This window comes from Trematomus bernacchii, unplaced genomic scaffold, assembly GCF_902827165.1.
Source record: "Trematomus bernacchii unplaced genomic scaffold, fTreBer1.1, whole genome shotgun sequence".
Lineage (NCBI taxonomy): Eukaryota > Metazoa > Chordata > Actinopteri > Perciformes > Nototheniidae > Trematomus > Trematomus bernacchii.
The window spans coordinates 5,466,889-5,478,579 of NW_022987839.1; the positions used below are offsets into that span (position 1 = coordinate 5,466,889).

General features: G+C 41.4%; 1 protein-coding gene across 1 annotated transcript; it reads right to left on the bottom strand.

Moving 5' to 3' along the window:
• Positions 1–930: 930 nt before the first annotated feature.
• LOC117500362 lies at positions 931–5,326 on the bottom strand. Its single transcript, XM_034153223.1, has 5 exons — positions 4,871–5,326; positions 3,753–3,875; positions 2,594–2,788; positions 2,385–2,464; positions 931–2,273 (listed from the first exon to the last, which is right to left on the bottom strand). Exons 2-5 carry the CDS (start codon positions 3,849–3,851, stop codon positions 1,319–1,321), a joined length of 1,329 nt encoding a protein of 442 aa, XP_034009114.1. The 5' UTR covers positions 3,852–3,875; positions 4,871–5,326; the 3' UTR covers positions 931–1,318.
• Between the last annotated feature and the right edge of the window lie 6,365 nt (positions 5,327–11,691).

The following is an 11,691-nucleotide window of genomic DNA, read 5'->3' on the forward strand; positions in this document are numbered from 1 at the left end:
TAACACTTATTTGTTTTCACAGAAACTTCCACCCATAGATGAGCTGCTGCTGTTCCTCATGCACCTGTCAGTGGGCCTACATCTGAGGCATCTAGCAGAACGGTTTGGCATTCACCGCACCAGTCAGCAGAATTATTTCCACCTGGACACACTTCCTATACCAACTGCTTGGAAGCAAACGTCTGTGGATCCCACGCGAAGTTGTCAGAGCTCACCTTCCACCAGAGTTTTCAGCTTTCCCTGACACACAAGTGGTGCTTGACTGCACTGAAGTATTCTGCCAGACTCCATCATCTCTCCTGCTGCAGAGTGAGGTGTTTTCAACATACAAGTCGCATGTTACATTCAAGGCCATGATCGGCATGGCACCACATGGTGCCATTACATTTGTGTCTGGCCTGTATGCAGGATCTGAGTGACCGGGAGATTTTCAAGCTGTCTGGCATCGTGAGCCTGCTCACACCAGACATGGCAATAATGGTCGACAAAGGGTTCCTTGAGGACAATCTGGTTGAGTGCAAAGTTTACCGGCCTGCCTTTCTGTAAAAAAAAAAAAAAAAAGAGCAGGGAGGATGTCAGGCAGACTCAATCCATTGCACTTCTGAGGGTCCATGTGGAGAGGTGCATCAGAAGGGTCAAAGAGAACAAACTCTTTGACAAAGCCGTACCACTGTCTGTGTGTGGAAGCATTGAGGAGCTTTTCAATGTGGCTTGCTTCCTGGTCAACTACCAGAACGGACCACTGGTGAAAGCCTGGGCAGCAATGATTAAAAGATTTCTTGCTCCCAAACCAATTGTGTATTTCATTGTGGTCATTACAAAAAGCAGTCATACCATACTATGTTTAGGTACTAATGAATTATAACCTCAAAACAAATGCACACAAAAATAACATAGGACAATACATAATATAATAAATCCACAATATGATAACATTTTACAGATTCATTTAATACACTTTTACAAAACATAGGTTGATGTTATATCGGGGGAAGAAAATACATATTTAAACATTTCAATTAGTCTCTGCATATTTAAGTAATGCTAGTTTATGTAGCAGATGAACAGATCAATGCAAGATAAGTTAGTTAGCATCCACAACTTTTGTTAATGAATAACGTCATATGACATTAAATGTCTGCCAATAAACACCCCTTTCTTCCTCACATAGGTCCTTTGACTAAAGGATCTTTTTGACTTATAGAACACACTTGGTTCTGGATTTAGCAATTGAAAGAACTATATACAGGAAAATATTCATGTTAGATCAGTAATGTAGTGTGATGTAGTGTGGTACACTAATGTAGTGTAGTGCATATCAGTCCATATACAAAAAAATATAAAAATAATCTCCCTTCTCCCTAATGGTTGTAGCCACCTCGCAGTCTCTGCAGATACGCTGTATAAGGATATCCTCCTCTGCAAAAACGACGAAATCGCACCACTCCATCCCTGTGAGTAGGAGCTGGCCTTGCACCTGCCAATAGTAGCTATGAGACTGCTTCAGTTTTAATGTGCCACTTTGCATTTTTAAGTAGCTACAGTCCACATAACTTTTTGCATTTGGGCATTTTATTTCAACAAGTCCAAAAGGTGGGCTCTCAGTTGGGTCAAACACCAGACCGTCAGGAGATGACCCTAACCAGGGGGCATCTGGGTGAATGACAAACCCGCACGGCCAGTAATTGGTGTTTTTAATCCGGTAGTATTCCTGGATGGCAACCGGTTCCAGTGCCAGTCCCCTCTTCATTGACGCCGTTTGCGCCACTCCCTTCCGAATCCGTTGTGCCAAGTTTTCAGCCGAACTCTGACCTCGAACATGGCATACTTCCCTGAAACGGGAAGAAGTTATTCTTGGCCTCCTAACACGGTGCCATTCCACACTGTCGCTCTGCTCCCTTGTGGCCACCTCGATTTTCCTTGCCATGAGCAATGTTGTCGCAAGTGAGAGTAGATGGAGGTGCTGTTGGTGACTGCACACAAACTCACAGGTGGTAGGCTCCAGCCTATAGCCATCCACAGGTAGAGGTGGTGGTGGAGGGGCATCTGGGTGACGCACTATAACCCGGCTAAGAGGTAGCGGATGCTGGTATGAGATAGGGCTACCTTCCTGAACTTTTCCAAAGGTGGAGTTAACCAGTGGCACGTCCACACTTATAGCCATGGTGGTGATCAGTGGTGTGATGTCTGCTGAGAAGTCCTTGTATACCTCACTGACTTTGAGGACATCTGGGTCTGGCAGCTCCCCCCGCACGGCCTTGTAACGTGTACTCCTTTGAACATGTTTATATGATAATTAGGACTTTAAGAACAATTTTACACTCAGACAACAATCACAAAGTTGTTGCAGGCTACATACAATTACTTAGGACAATAGATATTACCTTACACCGTCAGCAACTGTAAACTGCTTTGGCTTAGTGGAAATGAACACCATGTCACTCACTCTGCCTGGTTTCACACCCTATTAATAACACAAAAGAAGTGTCAAATTAATTGAAATGGTCATTGATGCAACATACTAGATCAGCTCTTGGCACAAAGGAAATACTAATTAAACCGTGGATTGGTTGTGAACACATACTGTACTTACCATGGTTCTTGGCTTGTGCCATCGCTGCTCTGTTTCAGTGCAGCTGAGGACAGGGGGTACAGCAGCCAGGTTGAGTGTGGAGTAGTGTGCGGTCTGGAACAGCAGTGCAACATTGTGGTTGCAGAGTGCTGTTCCAGCTACACAGGAACACTTTGCCACTGCAATCTCCACGGGTGAGCAGTTCTCAAAGACAATCTACACATTAAAACAAAATGTCAGTCATTTTACATTTAGGACACTGCTTCAATACAACACAGAAAAATGAGAAAGCTGAGAGCAGGCTGATCAGGCAAGTAGTAGGTGTGGGAAAAGGCTAAACCATGTCAGGTTATCAGTCACATCACATACACAGAAGTTCTGCTGTTTGGAATACTGTAATTTAAGGACATTCAAACAGATAAGCTCTCTCAGCTGTCTCAATTTATTATCTTATTATTATATTATAACTACATAAAATAGTGTTAGTAGAACGTTGAACAGCTTAACATAGATGTCGGATACAAAACCAGCACTTACCTAACACTGGCCCATACAAATAACTGGACCCTACATGGATTATACTAACCATACAGTAAAGAACAGCAGCCGTCACAACCAGTTTCTGGGGTTTCCATGAAAGTAGAGACGGTTTTCAACCTCTCATTAAGAATCTTTGATGAAAGCTAAGTTTGGGTTTAGCTAATGTATTTATCATTTTACACGAGAGGGTTACAAAACGAAAATAAATCTGTAGCCCCTTCATGCTACACACACATAGCTAGCTACCAGTTGATGTGAGCTAATTTATTGTCACTATGCAATCTGTTGCAACACGTCAGCTAGCCGGGCTTTTTTGAATCCTAAATCACAGGTTACCTACTCTAGCCACATCAAAACCCCAGAACATTAACCTGATTGAGGCTTTGAACCGATGAACACTTTTTATTTTCCTCCCTACTCTGAGATCGTGAGGCTTTTCATGCTTCCTCATGGACCTGTAACAGCTAGCCCTGACGCTCACTCTCCCTGAAGGTAGATCTTTGTTTGAAACTGTGGGGAATTGGACATCATTCATGTTATCCAAAACACGTAATAGTACATCATTAAAACGCTGTACACTGTATCAAGACTGTCAAGTTGTCAAAGTTAGCCAGTAACTACAGCTTTGTTTGTCACTTACCTTCATACTTGTCGATGTAACTGGATATGTACATCTTGAACCCCTTTTCTCTTTTGCTCCTCGGGGCTGAGCTTGCCGCTTGTACCAGCCGATGTACATCACTGATGTTAACCTTCGGTAGGTCTTGGAGACATCGAGTGTAAAATAGTGCCATCACGTTAACGTTAGCCTTCTCACTTTGCTCTAGCGCTATCTGTATGCTATCTATCTTGCTATCTGTATCTGTATCTCTCTATCTCTCTCTCTATCTATATCTATCTCTATCTATCTCTCTATCTATCTCTCTATCTATATCTCTATCTATCTCTCTATAGCTATCTATATCGCTATCTACCCGCCCTACCGCTCTACCGTAGACCGGAAGTTTACAAGCGCACACTCAATGAACCGGAAATGGAAATACGTCATCCCGTGCAACTAGCCTATCTACCGCAAGGCTTCAATCTACGGCATAACACCGGCCCGGCTAAAATAACTGGATGGCCTACCTGCCTGTCAGCCTTCCATCTGTGCACAAACTTATCTCGTGCCCTCATTGGTCATGTGCGCGTTCGTGTGTGTTGGAGGAGGGGCTCTGTAAGGAAGTGGCAGATTTTTTCCGGCTGTGTATTTTCCAATTCTAGCACACTCGAGCTGGTTTCTCCAAAATTACCTACCCCACCTTTAATTCAAAGTGTTTGTTTTTATTTGCTTTTACACATTTAAAAAGAAAAGGTGAATAAAGAAGCGCATTAAAACTAAAGTATCAATGTATGTCACATTTAACCAACTAGTGCCTACATGTATGGGTAATATTTAAATCAGTAAATTAAATGGCATATTATTCAATGTATGTATTTTTATAAATTTATTTAGGTAGGTTTGCTCTTCCGTAATACATTTGAATTATTATAATAAAGTACATGTGTCTAATAATACTTACATACTTTTACTTAAATAAGATATGAATGCAGTACTTTAACTTGTAATGGAGTATTTTCACAGTGTGGTGTTTGTGCTTTTACTTCAGGATCTACTACCTGCAGCAAGTGCTGATAAAGGGCCTAAAGTGTTATTAATGTGGTAATAAAGTGCAACTGAAGAGTGTAAAGTGTTAATTAAGGGTAAAGGGAACAGACCTGCTCTGTGTATCCGAAGCTGAGGCTGTAAAACAGCGTCCAGTAGTTCCTGGAGTCTCTTGTTCTCCTCTTTGGAAAGAGACAGCTCCTCCTCAAGCTCTGCTATCGTTTTTTCAAACAGAGTAAATATCTCTTCAGCAGTGAGTCGCTGCTTCTTCGACGACTGCAGCATTTGGACTTTACTCATGTTTACTAGATCACCTTTTCCTGCAAACTCCGTTAAACACACCTTTTCCATCAAACTCTCAATCTGACTAGTGTTGCTAACGTGTTTCCAGCTAGCATGCTAAGCTAGCTCCTATAGTCCGAGGTAAACGCTCCAAAAAAAAGAGCACACAGTCCATTCAGAGGTTTATCCAAACACAGATGATGGATCAGTAGTGCTGGAGCTCACACACACTTTCTCAGGAACACAGAGAGAGAACCGTAGCGACGAGACGCCACCTCGATCCAGGCTCTTCTTCTTCTTCTTCTTCTTCTTCTTCTTCTTCTTCTTCTTCTTCTTCTTCGGATTGCAAACAACTTAAAATGTGCATACCGCCACCTACTGTACATGAGTATGAATCATCATATCATACCAACTCTTTAACCTATGATCTAATCAAAATAAATAAATCAATCAACAAAAAACATGAAAAAAATAAAAATCTATATTCTTTCCTGACCTAATGTTACATTATTTTTCCTACCCCAGTTTCACTCAAGAATGTAAACAATGCCTTTCTGGTAGCTCTTACTCCCTCTCCTTTTGTTCCCAAAACACCAACCACACTCCATTCCCTCTCTGCCTCTAAAACTTTAGCCTTTAGTTTTCCTCTTTCCGCTTTATAGATGTCACAATGTATCAAGATATGTTCTACATCTTCTTTTACTCCACAGTTCCCACACTTGTCACTGTCACTTTTCCCCATGATATACAGCGTACCATTCAAAGCCGTGTGATTTATTCTGAGTCTAGCGATCGTGATTTCCTCCCTTCTGTTTCTTTCTTTATAAATATGAATTGTGATTGTCTTTTGTACTTTGTGATAGTCTTTGGCTTTCTGGTCTTTCTCCCACCTTTTCTGCCAGATCTCCATCCCTTTCTTCTTAATTACTGCTTTTCCTTCTCCTTTACCAAGTTGAACTGGTAATGTTATTTCCTTTTGTAGTGCACTTTTTGCTAATTTATCAGCACACTCGTTCCCTTTCACCCCCTCATGTGCGGGCACCCAGCAGAACTGCAGATCTAATAATAATAATAATAATAATAGCTTGGATTTATATAGCGCCTTTCAAGGGACCCAAGGTCGCTTTACAAGTAATAGGGCAAAAACAAACATAACAAAACAAAAGTCAGACAGACAAAACAACAGATCGATTAGGGGCCGAAAGCCTTGGCAAACAGATGGGACTTGAGGGCCCTTTTGAAGGCGTCGAGTGTGGGGATGTTGCGAATCTCCGCAGGGAGAGCGTTCCAGAGGGTGGGGGCTGCCACACTGTAGGCTCTGTCCCCGAAGGTTCGCAGTTTGGTGCGGGGGGTGGTAAGCAAGCCAGAGTCTGAGGACCGCAGGTTCCGGGGTGGGGCATGTGGGTGAAGGATGTCCGATAGGTACTGGGGGGCAAGGGCATGGAGGGACTTGTAGGTAAGGAGGAGGACTTGGTAGGATATGCGGGACTTGACCGGCAACCAGTGTAGGTGGATGAGGGTGGGAGTGATGTGCTGCCACGGCTTTGTGTGTGTGAGTACCCTAGCAGCACAGTTTTGGACATACTGGAGCCTGTCCAGAGTTTTGTTGGGAAACCCGAACAGGACACCATTGCAGTAGTCCAAGCGGGAGGTGACAAACGCATGCACTAGGGTTTCGGCAACCGACTCCGAGAGTGACGGTCGGAGTCTGGCAATGTTCCTTAGGTGGAAAAAGGCCGATTTGGTCACAGATTTGACGTGGGAATGGAAGGAAAGGGTGGAGTCAAGGATGACAGGAGATGGGGGAGATGGAGCAGCCGTCGACCTCGAGGATGAAGTCACCAACCTTCTGGAGCAGGGCCTTGGGTGCCACAACCATGAGCTCTGTTTTATTGCTGTTCAGCTTAAGGTAGTTGGAAGACATCCATGTTTTGATGTCATGCAGGCAGTTGATGAGAGACTGAGGGGGGAGCTGGGAGGATGGAGTATATACCGCCTCTGTGAATTCTTAACAGGCTATGATTCAGTTCTATGAGAATGTCTTCTCTGGCAGTTGTTGTTGATTGTATGCTTTGTAATATGGACAATGAATCTGTGCACATCACCACCCTATCTGGTCTGACCTCTTCAACCCACTGTAATCCTATTATTACAGCAAGCATTTCTGCTGTGTACACTGATAATTGATCAGATGCTCTTTTTGAAATAGATATTTTAAAGTCTGGGATGTATATACCAACTCCAACACACTCTTCCTTGTTCTTAGAACCATCTGTGTAAATGTGTAGGTAATTGTAGTACTTTTCATACATACTTGTTTTAATTCCCACTTCATTTATTTGCCACTCTTTTTTCCTTTCTACAATACTCATATCTATTTTAGCTTCTGGGGAAAGCCATGGAGGAACACTACTAAATGGGCTTGCTTTGGCAAACTTTATGGTCTCCACTCCATATGCCCTCGTTCTCTCCTTACTTGTCCAGCCAAACCCACGCCCCTGGAATTTAGCATATTCCCAGAAATCCTGTAATATTCTGTTTGAAATATTTCCCTCTCCACTTCCTTGTAGCCTGACCCAGTATGACAGAGCAAGTTTCTCTCTTCTGATCTCCAGAGGTGTCTCTCCTGCTTCTATCAGAACTGCATTGATAGGGGATGACTTTATCGCTCCAATACACAGCCGCAATGCTTTATATTGTATTTTATCAATTTTTTTAAAAGCAATGTTTTTGCTGCTGCTCCATACACTATACAACCATAGTCTATTGTGGACCTCATAATTGATCTGTAAATGTCTATTAATGCTTGTTTGTCTGCGCCCCAGTTGCATCCAGCTACAGCTCGTAATAAATGTAATACTTTTTTGCATTTTGTTTTCACTTGTTTAATATGCATTTTCCATGTGTATTTGCTATCAAACCACAGTCCTAGGTATTTGAACTAATTCACCTTTGTCATTGGACGATCATATAGTGTTAGCTGTTGGCCATCAATCTTGCGTTTATTTGTAAATATCATGTAGCATGACTTGCTTTCTGACATTTTGAATCCCCAGTTATATGACCACCTCTCCACTTTTTTAATCGCTCTAGCTATATTCTCCATTACGTATGGGGCATTTCTTCCCCTCATCCAAATAGCCCCATCATCTGCGTATAGAGCCGATTGAATGCATGTGTCTAAGCATGTAAATATGTCATTAATCATGATGTTAAATAATATTGGACTGACTGCACTCCCTTGGGGAATACCATTTTCTATTTAAAAATAATTGGAAATATCTGCTCCAACCTTTACTCTAAATGTCCTGTCTGTTAAAAAGTCCCTTACCCAATTGTACATTCTCCCTCCAATACCCATTCTACTCAATTTGATCAGTAACCCATCCCTCCACATAGAGTCATACGCCTTTTCAATGTCAAAGTACACTATTGCCATTATCTCTATCATTTCAATGTTTTTTCCACATCATTACTCACTCTTACTAAAGCATCTATTGTGGACCGCCCTTTACGAAATCTTCTTCTTCTTCTTCTTCTTCTTCTTCTTCTTCTTCTTCTTCTTCTTCTTCTTCTTCTTCTTCTTCTTCTTCTTCTTCTTCTTCTTCTTCTTCTCTCGGTTTTTGGCGGATTGCAAACAACTTTAAGGTGCATACCGCCACCTTCTGTACAAGAGTGTGTATCACCATATCATCCTTTAATTATACCATTGTGTTGTTTACGTTGTGTTAAATTCTTCCAATCAATCCTGTTTCACTCAAATACTTAAGAATGGCCTTCCTGGTAGCTCTTACCCCCTCACCTTCTGTTCCCAGTATCCCCATCAGGCTCCACTCCCTTCCTGCCTCTCTGACCCTGTCTCTTAGTTTTCCCTCTCTGTTTTGTACATGTTGCAGTGTAATATGATGTGTTCACTCCACACCCCCTTGTAAGAGTCGGGAGGAGCTGATCATTTATTCCGACAAATTACTCAGACCTCCTAATTAACCTAAGTTATCGAGTCTATGTAAGTTTGCTGCTTGGCTCAGATCCACCAAGGTCAGCAAGATCTCACCTCTATTAACTCCCTGAAGAACCAGGTTCAATTAACTGCTGTTTCAATTCAGACGACCCCCTAAATCTGTTTAAGTGATCCCGAAGGATTTTGATATCAGTAAATGAGGTGTGGCCCTACCTAAGTGTGAGTGTGGCAGTGTGCAATCTTACCTTTGAAGCAGGAGAGGAGAGTGCAGATGTCTTTTAAGTTGTCCCAATCCAAAAGGTGGGATCAGTTTATTTGAAGAAAAATAGGTCCAAACTTATACAGGGTTTTTACCTTCTCTCGTTACAACATTATAATCATACTAAACCTATCATGCTGTGATCATGTTCTAATATGAAACTTTAATTCACTGTTTTACATTTATTACCATAATTTGTAACTTCAACTGCCCAATTCAGTTGTGACATTTAAAACCTCCCGATAGAATTTAGAGGCATTTCCTCATAAAAGGCCGGTGATAATACAAAGCACATTCAAACTTTCATTCACCAAATCAATTCACATCAATTCCATACCTTTTTTCCGACACAGATGGCGGGTACTAACATTCACAAACACATACCTATATCCCGCATGTATTCGGTGGAAGATCCTCACAGGTGGCGGTTACTAATACTCACAAACACACTCCTATCCGACACAGATGGCGGGTACTAACATTCACAAACACATACCTATATCCTGCATGTATTCGGAGGAAGATCCTCACAGGTGGCGGTTACTAATACTCACAAACCCACTCCTATCATTCCACTCATTCAACAAAGAAATTCGAGAGATATTTACCAAGTTTGAGAGAACCTTACCGAGAGCAAAAACCCAGCTCTCCAGGGAGAGAGCTTTACCGGGAGAGAGTATACCAGGGGAACCCCCCCCCTCTCTCTCACTCTCCAAAAAAAAAAGTTCCTCCCCATCCGCCAGTGTCTTTATGCTCGAAAACAGGATAGAAAAACCTAAAGACACCTCCTCCATACCCATATTTGTGGAAACTGGGCATGGCCTCTGATGTAAAGAACTGGACATGACCAGACATATTCTATGACTATGGCATAAGACACACCTTCCCATGTTTGTGCAAAAAGGTCATGACCCCTACTCTGCAGGACTTGCAAAATATTATTCTCGGCTATGACATAACCACCTTTTTGGGGCCTCAGTTATTTTTCAGGAGCACCCCTCCCTGTGTACTGCCTGTGAGGGAAGAGGGAAGAAACTGTCTCTCCTCTTATCAGTGACACCCATAAACCATTATAGGCCTTACACACTCAATTCAACAAACCACTTTGTTTTGTTTATACTGTAAATATAGAAAATCATAAAAATATGAAGCATTTTCATTGTGGGTTATACAAGAATATAATTGATTATATTTGATTATAACTAACTTTCGTTGTAATTATTCAACCTAATATGAAGATCTCAACACCCTGCATTCTTCAACTTCGCTTTTTCTCTTTAAAAACATTGTGCCGTTTAATCCTGTATGATCCAATCTGAGTCTAGTGATAATGATCTCCTCCCGTCTGTTCCTTTCTGTATATAGATCTTCATTATGACTGATTTCTGTAACTTGTGGTATCTCCTCCCTTTCTGATCTTCCTCCCACCTTTTCTGTCATATTTCCATACCCTTCTTCTTAATTATTGCTTTTCCTTCTCCTTTTCCAAGTGAAACTGGTATTGCTATTTCCTTTTGTAACGCCTCTTTTGCTTACTTATCAGCATGCTCATTCCCTTTAACCCCCTCATGTGCAGGCACCCAGCATAACTGCACATCTATTCCCCTCCTCTGAAGTCTCAGTAAGCAGTGGTTGTCGACCAGGGGCGGACTGGCCATCGGGACGTTCGGGACGAATCCCGATGGGCCGGTACAGAAGTGGGCCGATCGGACGATGTGGGCTGGTCGGATAAGTCACTAGCAGTTTTCACTTCACTATCTAAGAAGAAAACCCTTAAAATTATATATGTTTAAAAGTCATTACACACTGAACTATCTTTGATGCACTTCTCTCTAAAACCTTGGATTAAAGGACCCTACACACTTCGAGATAATCAGACGTAGTTGTTGACTGCGGTGCTACGACGTGTAGAAAATTCTTCTTTGATTCAGTTAAACTTTAGAGAGCGTGGGAAAAAAAGAGGGTCAGAAAGAGGATTAGGGCCACACGGGGACATTTATTTAGATCTGACCAAAAGTGATTTTTACCTTTTATTCAGAGGAAACTTTTCTGAATTCTGACTTTACTCTCAGATCTAGGAATATATATATATATATATATATATATATATATATATATATAAACATATTTTAATGAAAATCTCAGAATTCTGAAACACAGAAGAGGATTAGGACCACATGTGGATTTATCTTTTGGATCTGACCAAAACTGATTTTTTCTTTTGAGTAATAAATCAGAGTTCTTACTTAAATCTCAGATCTATGAAAAATAATTCTGAAGGTTTTCATGAAAATAAATAAAATATATTTTAAGAAAGTCAGATTTCTTAATTTTTTTGAAAATCTGAAAAAAAGTTAATTTTTTTTATCAGAATTCCTACTTTCACGAGTAAAGAAAATGTTGAGGTCTGACCAAAGTGATTGTTTTCTGAA

Coding starts and splice junctions, on each gene's coding strand:
- LOC117500362 (XM_034153223.1), bottom strand. CDS start 3,851: ATGTACATCGGCTGGTACAAGCGGCAAGCTCAGCCCCGAGGAGCAAAA. Junction 2,789..3,752: donor TTACATCGACAAGTATGAAG/GTAAGTGACAAA, acceptor TTTAATGTGTAG/ATTGTCTTTGAGAACTGCTC. Junction 2,274..2,384: donor ACAGTTGCTGACGGTGTAAG/GTAATATCTATT, acceptor ACATGTTCAAAG/GAGTACACGTTACAAGGCCG.